Source organism: Schistocerca cancellata, chromosome 2, assembly GCF_023864275.1.
Source record: "Schistocerca cancellata isolate TAMUIC-IGC-003103 chromosome 2, iqSchCanc2.1, whole genome shotgun sequence".
Classification (NCBI taxonomy): Eukaryota; Metazoa; Arthropoda; class Insecta; order Orthoptera; family Acrididae; genus Schistocerca; species Schistocerca cancellata.
In genome coordinates this window covers 625,070,148-625,086,406 of record NC_064627.1, presented here as the reverse complement: position 1 = coordinate 625,086,406, position 16,259 = coordinate 625,070,148, and the positions used below count along the sequence as shown (strand labels likewise).

The following is a 16,259-nucleotide window of genomic DNA, read 5'->3' as shown; positions in this document are numbered from 1 at the left end:
GTAAAGTTCTGTTCAGATAAATAATTAGCAATAAAAGAATGATATTGTCCAATCTGATTTTCAATTAAGTCCATTTGATTAAAAATTGCACTTTGAATAGAAAAGACACATACATCCACATCCTCCAATGTATTTGAAATTTAACTTTTTTCAATTTATTGTACTGATACTATTCAGTTGGTGCAGAAGACTATACAATTTTCAAGTAAAAGTGGTAATGTAAATGCCTACATATATTTTTGCTATAAGACACAGTACTACAGTTATTGTGGATCAGTCGATTCATATGACAAGCAGTTAATTGTTTTACATGTTACACAACTGTAGAATATTGTCTGATAAACCAGTTCCTTCCACAGTTTATAAATGCAACACACAATTTGGACCCACCTTTGAGGTTTCTTTAGTGTGCCAACACCCAATGGAAACAGGCTGAATATCACTTTGTACCGTCAAAACTGAAAGTCAGTTAATTGTTAAGATTGCCACCACTGGGCCTCAGCTTCTCTGATGTAAACACACACAAACATCACGCACACACACACACACACACACACACACACACACACACACACACACACACACACACACACACACACACACATAAATAAAAATACAAAGTCAGATATGATTTATAATAAGAAAGCATTTGTCAGTTCATACTCATGACATGCACACAAAGCTTTTTCCAGTCAGCTCATAAGACAAATATACACTGTCTCCATGCACTGTGAGTTGTTAATGTCAAGAGTTGCATTGATGAAGAAGCATAGCACTCTGTAAAAATGAAATTTACATATATAACAACATGAATATAAGTAATGACACAGTATTTACACAACCAAGTCAGTATATGATTCAAATTTTAGAGTGATAAACACTGAAATAAATTTAACATAAGTTTATCCATGTTGCATGGAAGTGACTGAGGTCAGCAACTCTGTTATAAATTTATGAAATAACTTTTACTGCTTCAATCACTTTTTACTAATGTTTGTTAGTACAACACATTTCAGCAGAATGTAGCCATCATCAAGTGCATTGTAGTTACACATTAATTGATCGTAATTGTAATGAGGATTATTTGCTGGGTTAGCCAGTGAGGTTATATACCAGAATTTAATGATTTTGCTGTCCACCCTGCAGTAGCTGAGTGGTCAGTGCAACAGAATGTCAATCCTAAGGGCCCAGGTTCAATTCCTGGCTGGGTCAGAGATTTTCTCCACTGAGGGACTGGGTGTTGTGTTGTCCTAATCATCACCATTTCATCCTCATTGACACGCAAGTCACCGAAGTGGCGTCAAATTGAAAGACTTGCACCCGGCGAATGGTCTACCTGACAGGAAGCCCTAGTCACCGGAAGCAAATAATAATAGACAGTAGCTACATCATACCCACCTTAGCAGTTAGAGAAACAAGAACAGCAGGGAAAATCTATCGCACATTACGAGGCAAACAAGACAGAAGCAGAACAGAGATGAATCTTCCAGGCCACTATTGGCCACAAGTCTGGAAGAATCTCTCGGAAAAAGCCATACCTCCAGAAGCTAGAGACATGTGGTACAAAGTTGTACACAAGACCATACCCACAAATGAGAGTCGAGCACACATCGGCATGCGTGAGTCGCCGAACTGTGAACCGTGCAACCAAATAGACTCCCTGGAACACCGCTTCACATGTCGGACAAGCCAGCAGATATGGGAGACATGCAGAAGAATGGTGGCACATATGAACAGGGTGGATCACCGTAATATAGAAATCATGGCTCTCACCATCCCAGAGGCAAAAAGCTTTCCTCGGCCCAAGTGCGTCGCGACCATGTGGACACTTGCAATGACAGCGCTTGCTATAATTTCAAAAAGGCAGACAGACACAGTACAGTTCCTCATACATCTCTGGGAGGAGCACAAGAGAGCCAGGCAACTACTGTCAGACATTCCAGAACTATTTGCAGATTGTGCTGGACGCCACCTTCAATGACGCCCTCCATCCCTACACACCACGACCGCTGCCGCCACCACTGCCGCCTCCACCGCAGCCACCATGCCGACACACCATGCCCTCCCATAGCCCCTCACGACCCCACCATTGCTGACGCAGACACCCTCCCAACATCCTCAAAGTGCATGTTAAATGAGTGTTGTTTGTGCTTGTGTACAAAATGGCAGTGCATCATCTATGTTCTCATATGTGAAAGAGTGGAATACAAAAATCATATTGTCACACAACTAGGGAATGTTTAAATACTGGAGGTCTTCTGAGTGTCCAAAAGGTGTTTATGTAAGTATCATTTCAAGAATCCTGAAAATCATAAACAACTGTGACTGAATGCAACATGATGCTTCGCAAAGATTCATTTATTATATATCAAATGATTTCCTCTCTCTATCTCTCTCTCTCTCTCTCTCTCCCAAACACAATCAAAAACTACCTCTCCCTAAAATCACTATCCACATATACCTGGTGATCAAAAAGTCAGTATAAATTTGAAAACTGAATAAATCACGGAATAATGTAGATAGAGAGATACAAATTGACACAAATGCTTGGAATGACATGGGGTTTTATTAGAACCAAAAAAATACAAACATTCAAAAATGTCCAACAGATGGTGCTTCATCTGATCAGAATAGCAATAATTAGCATAACACGACAAAGCAAAGATGATGTTCTTTACAGGAAATGCTCAATATGTCCACCACCATTCCTCAACAATAGCTGTAGTCGAGGAATAATGTTGTGAACAGCACTCTAAAGCATGTCCGGAGTTATGATGAGGCATTGGCGTCAGATGTTGTCTTTCAGCATCCCTAGAGATGTCGGTCGATCACGATACACTTGCGACTTCAGGTAACCCTGAAGCCAATAATCGCACAGACTGAGGTCTGGGGACCTGGGAGACCAAGCATGACGAAAGTGGCGGCTGAGCACATGATCATCACCAAACAACGCATGCAAGAGATCTTTCACGCGTCTATTAATATGGGTTTTTTTTTTTTTTGTTCTAATAAAACCCCATGTCATTCCAAGCATGTGTGTCAATTTTTACCTCTCTATCTACACTATTCCGTGGTTTATTAAGTTTTCAAATTTATACTGACTTTTTGATCACCTGGTATGTATATACATTTGTTGTTGAGTGTACCCATAGACATATGTCATAGTCACTAGGTTCAAACCAATTTAAAGGATGCCTTCATTTGGTACCAATCAAAATTAATCTCACTAAATGTCATCGGATTTTCTTCAAAAAGGACAGCATTAAAAATATTGTATACAGAACTAGAACTAAAAACAAAAAGACCACAGTGCCGAAATAATCAGGCTAGAAAACAAACAAATATAACCAAGTACATAATTAGAAACAAAATTTGCTTATCAGAAATAACCAAAGCATAAAGAAAATACAAGAAAGACTATTGAAAAAGATACGAATATTGTATGTGCAAAACTTGAATGTACCTTTGATCAAGCAATGTATTTGTTAACCTGTAAATAAACGTTTATTACATTACAAAAAAAAAAAAAATAAAAAATAAAAAAAGGTCACACGACAGTTGGTTTTACCATTTTGCTGGAAATGTATTGCCTGGAGCACAGAGCATAGTAAGAAACACACCATCAGCACATAACATTTTCACATTCATGTGTTTACATTCCATAGGCTCTTAATACTTTGTCTTTGAAACGTAAACATCCAAATGTAAAAGTGTTAAATGGTGATGGTGTGTTTCTTACTGAGTCTGTGTGCCAGACAAATAAATTTCTAGGAAAAATGGTTAAATTTCAGTGTATAACCTCACTTGCCACCCAGAAAAATAATCCTTCTCACATTCCAAATTAACGTACATTTAACAGTAAAGCACCTAATGATGGCAGCAAGCAGCTAAAACACGTTGTGCTGATAAATAATAGTAAAAAGTGACTGAAGCTTAAAAATTATTTCATAAGTTGTGATATGTAAGACTGAAAATGTAAAAGCCAATAACTATGACCAGCAAATGAATACACCTGCAATTTTAGTTCACTTATCTCGTAACCCCTATCATGTTGACTGCATCCCAGTAGACTACATTGGTAAGTGGTATAACAGACATATGACAAGTGTGGTGGTTGGTATGACATTGGCCACAGTATACTAACTTGATTCCTACAGATTAAGGGCATTGTGAACAGCATTCTCCATATTGTCAAGGTTTTAAGATCTGAGGTATTATCCCTCCTTCAGGGAGGAATGTGAACAGTTTGTTTTTAAATAAGACAAACAAGTAAATGATAACACTGAGGAAGAAGTTCAGAAGACTGGCATTGATAGGTCAGGAGATAAATCAGTGCAATTCAATCAAGAAGCAAGACCAGTTGCCACATACATTTGAGAAAACTGCAATTACTCCATATTCTGCCAAAGTTATTAAAAATGTATTTAATTTCCTTAAATGCAACAATTCTCACTGTCAATATCTCAAGTGAATTACTAAATCTTTGTTGTCCATATACAAGTAAAATTTTCAGTGATATGTGCAGTACACCATGGTCACAGGGAATATTTCCACATAGAGTAAAATATGCTAATCAGACATCTCTGCTACCAACCAGTCTCACAACTTATTTACCTCCATCTTGAAGATAGCTGGAAAGGCTATACATGCAAGAACTATAACACATGTTGAAGCATTACTGACCTGGAAGTCTTCTCACTTTTCTTTGTTGTCTGTCCTCCTGTGATTATTTGATTTAGTGACAAGTTGTTAAATAACCAGCACAACACTGCCAAAATTAACTTTGAACTTCTCATATATATTAACACTAATAACACTGCAATGGCCAGCTTGTATTCAAGCTTTTACACAGTTCACATATCACATGTCTGCACTTCACCTAAACTAAGACTGTTTCGACAGGGTGGCAACATACTAACTGTACAATTTTGCTATCGATTTCTGACTGACAAATAGCATCAGGAAGTTTATTACATTGCAAACTTGACACTTTTACTGTTTAACCACAACTCTGATGGACTTGGGTACTGTACTGAGTCATATATTCTGATAGCTTGGCATGGACTGACTCACTTGTACATAGTACCTGACTGTACGATCTTAATGAAATAAAATGATGTTCTCCAACTGACAGATAGCAACACAGAGATGTTGGCAGTTTAGCTACTGTAAACAAATTCATTACACAATAGTTACACAGTGTTGATGCAGTGAATGCAAACTAGTGATTGACTGCATCATTGTATAACATGCCTACTTATAGACATGCATGATAATGAAAATCATAATTTGTTATTACATTTTGAATATTACCAAAAAGATAGCAAAACTGGAGGACACAAAAATAGATCATCAAAGAAGCAAATTTGTTTAAATGTGACCCAGAGACATATAAAATGACAAAATTATAAGTACTATTTTATGAACACATTTTCTATTTATGCAGGGATTTCCAAAGCATGCCAAAAAGTTATGACAAAGAGAAATTTTCCAGGCTGAATAGTTAGAAAAATAAAAAGTTCCTTTTATGAAAGTAGATGTATTAGGAATCAGAACAAGCAGGGCTACAAAACTGTGATACTGAATTTTAGAAATAATCAAAAGTTAAGACTGCGACATTCTGTACCACAACATTTTTGGATATGAATAAATTTTAAAATATGAACTTTCTGAAAAATGGAAGACATTTATTGAGAAGAGGAGAATCATGGCTTTCAAATGAACTAACTTAATTTAGAAAGAAACGGCTATTTGCTAATTGAAAATTTCACCTTCACATTTATAGATTCACATTTACCATCTTCATCTTCTCTTCAGGTATTAGGTAGGAATTGCCTGTTATGGTACCTATCTCTGTCAGGGTCTTCCTCTGTCTCTTCTCCCATGGCACTTATAATTTCTTGCCTTTAAGGGAAGTATCTCACTCTCCATTCTCTGTAGATGTTGGTTCCATTTTCTTCTGTAATCTCGGATTTTATCATTGAGGCTAAAGATCTGCAGTTATTATCTAATATCTTGATTTCTTAGCATGTCTTCTCTTGTGCAACCTTTAACACTTCTAAGGAATTTCATTTCTTGTGCCTGAATCTGGCTTTCTTGCTTCTTGGTAATCACCCATATCTCACTTCCATAGAACAGTGTGGGAAATTGTTAAATTTAATTTATGTTTCTTTTCTGGTTTTGTTTTTTAGGTTTCTGTTAATTTTTCCACATATCCGGCTGAATTTACTAAGCTTAATTTCAATATCTCTGCTGTAGCCATATTTCATTTCACATCCGAGATAGTTGAAACAGTTTACTTGCTCTAAAGTCTTCTGATCTATCACTATTTTGGTTCTGATTGGTTCTTTCCCCATGAAGGCCATTGTCTTAGTTTTTTCTTTTGAAATTTCCATATTAAATTTTGCACTTACTTGTTTTAGCAAGTAGATTCCTTTCTGAAGGTCATCTTCCTTATCTGCTAGGATCACTGCATCATTACCATAAAGTAAATTATTTAAAAGAATGTTGCTGTCTAGGTAGATGCCTTTCTGAAATTCTGATTTACATATATGTATTATTTCATTAATGTAGATGTTGAACAAAGTTGGAGAGATGCAGCAGCCTTGTCATACCCCTTTTTTAGTTGGTGTCTCATTAGTTGTTTTACCATTGAGATCTAGAGTGATATTTGTGTCTTGATATAAAATTTTTATCACATTTACTGCATGTTTTGGATATCCATGATTTGTCATTATTTCCCAAAGTTTCTGTGTATTGACATTGTCAAAAGCTTTTTTTAAAAAAATTCAATAAAAGCAATGTGTGTTTCTTTATTATACTCTCTCCGTTTTTCTGTTATTTGCTGTAGAATAAGAACTGCATCTATTGTGGAGTGTCCTTTCCTAAAACCCATTTGTTCCTCATGCAGTACTGCTTCAGCTATGTTTTTAAGTCTTGTATTTAAAATCTTAACATACGCCTTGTATGCTGAGTCCAGTAAACTTATTCCTCTGTAATTACTGCATATGCTTTTATATTCTTTTTAAAAATTGATATCACTCTTGCTGTTTTCAGTCTTTGGGAACACTCTTCTTCTTCCAACATTTGTTGAAGAGATGCAGCAGACATTGGTGTAGCATCCTTCCTCCATAGTTCAATAATTCAGCATTAATGCCATCTTTTCCTGTTGCTTTTCTGTTCTTAAGTGATGTTAGTGCAGATGTTAATTTGTCAGACTGTATTTCATCCAATCCTTTCTCATCTAGTTGTTTAATTTCAGTTTCTTGTGCTGTATGATCATACCACAATTTGCTGTAATGATTTATCCACTGTTCTTTTTCAGTACTATTTATTGGTATCTTCTCTCTTTCTGTTGTGTTTAAGGTTTTTAAAACCTTATATGCCATTTCTTGTCTTCCATGGATATTGTGTTTGATATTAGAGATAAACCTATCCCAGTGTTCCTGGTGTGATTTCCTTACTATGCATTTAACATTATTTCTTTTCTCCTTATAGTGTTGTTTGTTCTCAATAGTGGGGTTACTTAAGTATTTTATATATGCATCCCGTTTTTCTGTGACAGCTTCCATTATATCCTCATTCCAAATTTGTAAGCATTTTCTTTTCCGTATTCTATACTTTTTACCAAGAGCTTCTCCAGCTACTCTGCATACAGTATTTTTCAGAGTTTGCCATTCTTATTCTATATTGTCTTTTGTTTGAAATTTTGCTAGTTCTTCATTTGATCTCCTTTGGTACAGGTGTCTTATGCTGTCCTCTTGAATCAAGTATATCTTACAAACACTTTGATCTTGTTGGTTTGTTATTTGTTTAGTTATTTTCTTCCATTTTGTAAAAAGATCTATTCTGGAGATTAGTAAGAAATGATATGATCCTATATATCTTGTCCTCTTGTATCCTTTCACATTTATTCACATTTATAGATGATCACTAAAAGCTCTTGAAAGAGAATGTTTCTGGATGAACTAATGATCTTATTGTTAACTTTTATTACACTACACTGCAAATAATGTAGTAGTAGTAGTAGTAGTATTCAATTTATTCATCTGTAGATATCTTTTTACAAGGATATAGGACATGTCAAAGTATTTACAAATTTAGATCAGTTTAAAATAACTAATTCGTATACACATATATTTACAGATTTCTAGTTAGAGACAATCATTAGATTTACTGCTGGTATACAATACTTTTTTTTACAAATAACTTATTAAATAATGTAATGCCACATTGTTCACTCATATCTTACTATCAGTCACTGCACACACTACACACACATTGTCTCATAACACTTCAGTCACTGCAATGAAGTTTTGATAATCTCTGCTCAAATAAGAAATTGAATATTTTGCATAATTATTGTACATGTACTAAACACAAAAAAAAAGTATTTAAGATTTAGAATTGTAGCAAATGGGGCTATCCAGACTTGTTATATCTTGAAATCACTCACAGTAAGGTAATGAATAAATTTCAGTTTGCATTTCAGAAGGGGCTCTCTGTAGATCATACCATTTTTCAATTCAAGAATCAGATTCTACACTATTTAAATGACAAAATACTGCCAATTCATATTTTCTATGACTTTTCAAGGACATTTGATTGTGCAGTTAGCAGTTTTCATCATATGTATCTAAAAGGCTCCAGTGTGTTGCATTAAGAAACTCTGGGAGTATACTCAAGGAAAGAGCATCTTCAAAATGGGGAATAATCGCTACAGGCATACCAGAGATTGAGATAGGGGGCACTCTTGTTCTTGTTGCATTTAAATGATCTGCCCTCATATATCCAAAAGCCTACAATACAAGTGTAACAATCAAGTCTAATGGAGAAACTTTGATACTTGAAAGTGTAGATAAAATTTTCTTGAAAGTTAACAACTGGTTCTCTGCAAATGAACTTTCAATCATAATAAAATGCAGCACATGCGGTTTTGTAATGTATAAGGCTTGACCAGACCATTAGAGTTACTGCATGAGATTAAATCAATATATGAAATAGAATATTGCAAATTCTTAATTGTTTATGTTGATAAGAAGCTGATCTTCAGGTTACATGTTACATATCTTAAATATCTAAGCTCAGAAACTTTCGTGTTACAGATATCAGATTTTGAAAATGAAACTGTCAAAAAGTTGTCATACTTTTCCTTAGTCCCCTAATGTATTATAGCATCATATTCTGGGGTAACTTGTCATTCAGAAGGAAAGTGCTTGTTACAATGAGGTATATGATACTTATAATGTGTGATGTTGTAATGGTCGCCTAGTCGTAGATATTGCTAATTGCTATAATCGCACTATTTCACTCCCATTTACGGAGCTTGTTAGCACTCGATGTTAGGTTGGCACCATTAACATGCATGTGTTGTGGTAATTGCTGCTACTTGCTGGATTGCTGCTGTGTCTCAATGCTGATGCTGGCTCTAAATCTGGCTGTCTAGGGTTAAAAACATGAGGTCCCGTGTTTTTTATGTGCTTTTGATGATAAAGAACGAGCGAAACCAACAAATATGTAAATTTCAAATATTTATTACTCCGGTGGCCATCTTAATTCCACTGTCCAACACAGACCATGACACAACACAAAGTAGTACTTCCTTTACATGTTCTTTGCATTGTTTATCCACCTCAAACAATAACACACAAACACACTTTACCAAAGTGACATTCCGACTGCTCCCCGACCCTTCTTGCTGCTTGTATTTATAACATTGTCAAAGAACTACTAAAAATAGATATAGTTTATAAGTCACATGTACATCTATTATCATAATTTGTGCAGAAAAGTTATTAATTTGCATCGAGTGACATAATTTAACATGTTATTAAAATGACAGACAGATTTGTTGACTTGACAGAATAATTCTTTGTTACAAAAAGGCCGTTTTTTAGAAGTTTGTCAATTGACTTCTCTAATTTGCATAAACAAGTAAATAACATGAATTATTAAGAATTACATTGGTTTTCGTCTAAAATAGGATTGATTTCGTGAATACTGAGTGAAACCACTCCTAGTGAACAAATAGGTTTCACTGGGTGATTTTTATTTAAGGAGATCCAAAATACCTAAGTTGGCCACTATTTTTCGCACTTCATATTAATTATTTAACGTGAACTTAGTGTTTTTACATGATGACATTTGCTGTATCAGTGATCAAGTGATATAAACTTTTGTGTGGGTCAGTTATTCAGTATAATTTAATGGGTTGACTGTTTATGGAGACATGTTATGCAATCATTGTTAACATACACAATAACTTTTCTATAATCATAAATACTCGTTAAACTGGTTGAATTTGGAGGGTATTGCATACTTCGGTACAGTAAAGCCTTTAATATGTTCCGTTACAGTGTCCACTCCAAAACATCTTGCAAACTGCTCTTTAAACAGTTGTGCATATTGTAAACAGACTCACAAAATATTTACTCCAATATGATTTGTCTGTTGAATAGGCATGCTAAATATGGTGGCCAATTTGTTTGTTTCTGAGGAGGTAATGTACTGGCATCGGGTTTCTCCTCGCATCTCCATCATCAACAGCAACAACGCAAACATGACACTGCACTACACATACAGTCATCACAGTTACCTATACAAAATCAGTTACAGTGAAGGAAATTGTTGCGACAGATGCCAAGTGGCATCAAATGAGAGACTTGCACCGGGCTGTAAGTCATGTGAATAACTGTGAATTTGGGAGACACTTTCCTATGTATTATTTTTAGTTTCAAAATTATATTGTGCTACCCTTGTAGATCAGGTAACATGATTATCATTAGTGAATATTTTCTGTGTTTCTTTAGTGTAAGTAAGAGTCTTTAATGTCTTTATTCATATTTCGAGTGCTAGTAGCATAAGGATACAAAACTTTTGCTTGGCTGACAAGCTAGCATTGGTGTATACAATTAATGTCAGGAGCATATATACAGCAAAACACCTATTAATTTGGGTCGTGTGAAGTATATTTGTTTTGAGACAAATGTTCTAGCACTTTAGTGACATGTCCAGATAGTGAAGTGCATTAACACTCTGCTTCTGGCATTCTGGGATGCGAATGTACCCCAGATCGAATCTGCCTTGCTGACTGATGTTGGGGCCTGGTGACCCAGCTACTCTGGATGTTGTTTTTAGGAGATTGCTTGCGTCCATCTAGGTAAATATTGAGCTGGTACCCATGCCCCACCTCAGATACACATTATATAAACATTTAGAAAATGTTCTCACACTTGAACATGTGACTTAATTCAAGACACAGACAGATAAGGTACACAAATTCTGTCGCTGGGCAAGTGGTGGGAGCAGGAAGGACATCCAGCCACCAACTGTTACTAACATGAGCAAGACCCACATAACAAAGCCAACTACATAGAGAATCAGTAAAAGGTGAGGAAGAAAAAAAAAGATTATGGTACTTCTGTGTATGTATGCATGTAACTTAGATTTTTTGTTCGCAATATAAACATGTGTTACCCTGAAATGGAAAGTGAGGTTAAAATTCCATTTCACAAGATGTTTTTTGCTAAATTATGACAGAAAATGTAGTTAATATTCTGTCTTACACCATGTGATGCTTTTATTACAGGTTTGTACAAGTCGTAGGAAGCAGGTGTCTGAAATACTAAAAACATATTCTAATGCACTACACACACCAAGAAGAATGCCTACAAATAAATATCAGTGCAAGAGAAAGGTGAACTTAACATCGTTCTTTGCTATGATTGTTAACTTGCACTTCAGTTTTGCGTATACGAAAGATAACTTTATTGTTGAAGGTGACTATAATTCACCAGTTCTAAATCAGTCACAGAATACAATATGTTCCAAAACTGAAATAGGAGATGATCTGAAACCAAATATTGTCCTGATTATGGCGGATGACCTGGGCTGGGGTGACTTTGGCTCATACTGGCCTCACACAGCTTTGACACCAAATGTTGATGCCATTACCAAGGAAGGAATGAGGTAAATAATTAAAAGGTTACATTAAATCCCTTCAACAAGTAAATTTTCTTGAAAGACAGCTGTTTCTTTAGTAATTTTAATTTGAGATAATGTTTAATGTGGCTGATAAGTAATTTCTTACTTCAATCATTATTATACATTTCAAATGAAGGAAACTCTGGGTAGACACTAAACATGTCTTCTTTACTGTAAATAGCACTCTATCTTTCATACACTGTTGTTATTATACACTTCAAATGCATATCCCCTTCAAGATTTATGTAATTTACATGTGTAATGTCTAGAGATAAAATACGCTGTGAGATCAGATAACTTTTGATTTGCTTTTGGAAATGATATTTAAGTGCATGTAATAAGGCATTCAACTATTCTGCAATGTTTTGCACTTTCCTCAGGATGTTTTCTCATTTTGCCCTTCATTATCTTTCTGCACTGTCACACTACAGGATGATTAAAATCAAACTGGTCCAGATAATACTTCATGCATCTTAAGATAGGCAATCCAACTTATATCATCCACACACCCTGCACAAGTGTTCACTTTTGGTTGTCAGCACGTTTTTTTCACTGTGTCCAAAGAATTAAAATTACTGGAGCTGCTATACCAGTAATGATAGAGTTAAGAGTTAGCTAATACTCATGGGCAGGGATTGTCAGGCTGGTACTGATTCCATGGCACATAAATACCGTGTAACTAATGTTTTTAAGACAATTAAAGGGCTGGCTCAGCAATGTTCTACACAAAAATTTAGGCATAGAAGCCCTCCTTCTGAATGTTTCAGGCATTAATCTGGATTGCAACCCTCAATTATGAAGTTGAGGATTGAACAAGATGCAAGGCGGAGAATGATCCCAGCTCTTGCATGAAGACAGCATCACTCTTTTAGTATTATTACAAGCCCAGCTTGTGTCCAGTGACACATGTCTACATCTACATCTACATCTACATCCATACTCCGCAAGCCACCTGACGGTGTGTGGCGGAGGGAGTGTGGATCTCAGAAAATTATGTGCAAGAAAGAACAACCTTATGTTGGTGTGACCGTTGTAGAATCCATTTACTTCCCTGCACTGTATGCAACATGGTCTAGCACTGAATGCTTTTGGTATTATGTTACTTACACGGCTGATAGCCAGAAGTAATCAGCCTGACAAAAGTAGAATCCAGTTTCTGAAATTGGAAATGTATTCTGCATAGACGAGCCTATAAAGTAATGAACAAAATGAACTATATAATCTTTGACATAAGAATACACATTTTATGAATTTTGTCATAGTTACATACAAAAGAGCAAGTGTCATAAGAATACACATTTTATGAATTTTGTCATAGTTACATACAAAAGAGCAAGTGTGTGTGTGTGTGTGTGTGTGTGTGTGTGTGTGTGTATGTAAAATTGTACATTTAAATAATAAATGAAGTGAAAGATTATGCACAAAAAACATTGAAGACTTTATACATGCTGTCACTTTTTGTTGGTAAAATTGTTAAAGAGACTGTTCAAATTGAGAACCATTTGCATTATGACACATTCATACACAGTGCCCAACTGATGAACTTACTTCTGTATGAAGTACATTACATGCAACAGTAATTCAGTCTCCCATATCCTCCACACTTACTATAATTTTCCTGTAGACCATATTCTTTACCCAACCCAAGAGAAAGAAGGGTAATGGTATCAAGATAGGCAGTTGTGCTGGATACCTCTGAATAGGACTGGTGCTTTCCTCCCACTGGTTTGAAAATAAGCATTTTAATGCATCTCTTGCTACTGAAGAACTATGGGCCGTACATCTGTCATGTTGGAACTACATCATTTGACTTCTCATGGACATATTTTTAATATCAGGAGTAAAGTATGTATCACAAAATGAGTGTAAATTTTCCCATCCAATATACCATCAATTAAATAAGAGGTAATAATGTGCTGTCTGACTATACCACACCCCACATTCACATTCCAGTGTTGTTGGTCAGACATCCGATGAAGCCAATTTGGGTTTTCTGTTAACCAGTAGCGCATGTTTCTCAAATTTACATCCCTATGATTTGTGACCACTGCCTCAACAGTAAACAAGTCTTTCACCAGAAAACTTTTCATGCCAGAGAACCCACTGGTACTATTCAAAATGATACTGAAAATTACTACTATTTCTGTTGTAGTGTAGGGAAGTATGGAACGAGTAATATCTATTTGTATGAAAAGTACACAGAATCCTTCTTTAGCTTATACAACCTTGCTTTGTATTTGACAAGGACTGGCATGTGAATTAGTTGTAGTACCTGGAAGAAATGTCACTTATGCAGCTTCATTGCCAGCAATCTTCCATTGTATTTCTGTTCTTGGGTCAAAACTTCCTATCTCATGAAGTGGGGTGAGGTAGACAGTGTCTACCAGGGAACCATTCTGCATGCAGTTCTACTGCTCTTGATACACTTTGATGACATTATCTATAAATTAGGAGCATGTTTATCCATTCTTCATAAGTATTAGCAATGGAGTCCAGAAAGTAATTAAATGCATTACCAGTGTTTCGATTATGTGGAGGATTTACAGCATCCCTCATAACAAACATGATCTGTGTAATCAGTGATTCAACTGCACTCACATAACTATAGATGGTTCTGTAGCCACAACAACAGCACAAATATCTTACGTTCAATGCATTTTTACTCTGTGAGTTTTTGTTAGATCTGCAAATTCTTCTCATCATGATTGGCTAGTGTCAGTAAATAGCATAATTCAGTTAAAAAATTGATGCCTGGTCCTTGGTTATTAATTAAGTTGCAAGAACACATTGTTATTTGTTCCATGATCTCCTGGTTGCTGTTCATTTAGGTGAAAACAGATTACAAATATCATTAGTATATCAAATGAACTTTGAGGTGAAAAAGTTAGGTGCCTCATCATGTACAATTTATGGCTATAGAGATATACAGGTAAATCTATACTTTTGTAACTGAAACAGTAAAAATATTCTCAATAAAATTCTTTTCCACTAACAGGTCATAGAGCAATATTTTCACAAATCCATCCTCCATGTTAAGTATAAACCTACCTTTTAGTTGAAACTCTCTCACAGATTAAACTGTGTGTCAGACCAGGACTCAAACCTGGGAACTTTCCCTTTCATTGGCAAGAGCTCTACCAACTGAGTTACCCAAGTGCAACTCACAACCCATTCTCACAGCTTTCTTTCCACCAGTACCTCACCTCTGACCTTCCAAACTCCACAGAAGTTATCAATTGTAGGACTAGCACTTCCTGATGAAAGAATAATGCAAAGATGTAGCTTGCCCACAGCTTGGGGGCTGTTTCCATAATGAAATTTTTCATTCTGCAGCAGAGTGTGCACTGATATGAAAGTTCCTGGCTGGTGAAAACTGTGTGTCAGGCCAGGACTTGAATTGGGACTTTTGCCTTCCACGGGCAAGTGCTCTACCAACTGATCTACCAAAGCATGACTCATGACCCATTGTTACAGCTTTACTTCTGCCAGTACCTCATTTCCCACCTTCTAAACTTCATAGACTTTTCCCTGCAAATTTTTTTTAATCTGCCAGAAAGTTTCACATCACTGCATATTGTGCTTCAGTGTGAAATAAATTCATTCTGACTACACTTTATTTAATTACTCATCTTTGAGTCCAGTACACTGCAATGTCTGTGTATGAAGTTTCAAATGGTGTGGGGTAAGTCTGAAATTTTCTGTATGACAAATATGATACAAGTATCTGAAACAGGAATATCTGAGTGTATTTTGAATATCTTACACAATATCATACAAATCAAATGGTCTATTGGCACCATAGCAGAACATTGATGGTCACACACAAAATGAAACATTGTGTGTAAAATTTGTTGGAGTCAGTGTGGACAGCAAGCTTTCAAAATGTCAACACCAAGGTAGGCTTAGCAAGTGTCACATTTTGTCATGTTTTATGCAAAGACATGTTCCTCAGTCTGCATACTTGGAGACATAGTTGCTACCTTACATTGTTTAATTTAATGTCATGTAGTCTTAGAGAACTATCTCATGGGGCAATACAGTTAATTCATTCATTTACACTTACTGGTGAACTACAGCCAGGAAGAATTCACTGAATTTAATGGTTAATGAATTGAGCTTAATATCATATTGAAATGGTACTAAACTGGTGATGTCACTGTGAATCATTGGTGGTGCATGTTGCAATGAAGTTATCTACTCTGAAATAGTTTTAGTTGGTGGTCTAACCATTCAATAACACACATAACACCATTGATTTAAGTTGAATATCTTTTCAC

General features: G+C 35.7%; 1 protein-coding gene across 5 annotated transcripts in view; it reads left to right on the top strand.

Moving 5' to 3' along the window:
- LOC126147433 (arylsulfatase G-like) overlaps positions 1 to 16,259 on the top strand; it is a 130,704-nt gene that overhangs the window by 28,782 nt on the left and 85,663 nt on the right. Inside the window, exons 2-4 of one of the 5 annotated variants that reach the window (XM_049915693.1) lie at positions 11,071 to 11,158; positions 11,261 to 11,388; positions 11,588 to 11,967. In XM_049915693.1, coding sequence (XP_049771650.1) covers positions 11,663 to 11,967 — 305 coding nt within the window. In that variant the 5' untranslated portion in view covers positions 11,071 to 11,158; positions 11,261 to 11,388; positions 11,588 to 11,662. Of the gene's footprint in view, positions 1 to 11,070; positions 11,159 to 11,254; positions 11,389 to 11,587; positions 11,968 to 16,259 lie in introns of those variants that run through there. The other 4 variants (XM_049915694.1, XM_049915695.1, XM_049915697.1 and 1 more) reach the window with 4 other exon arrangements.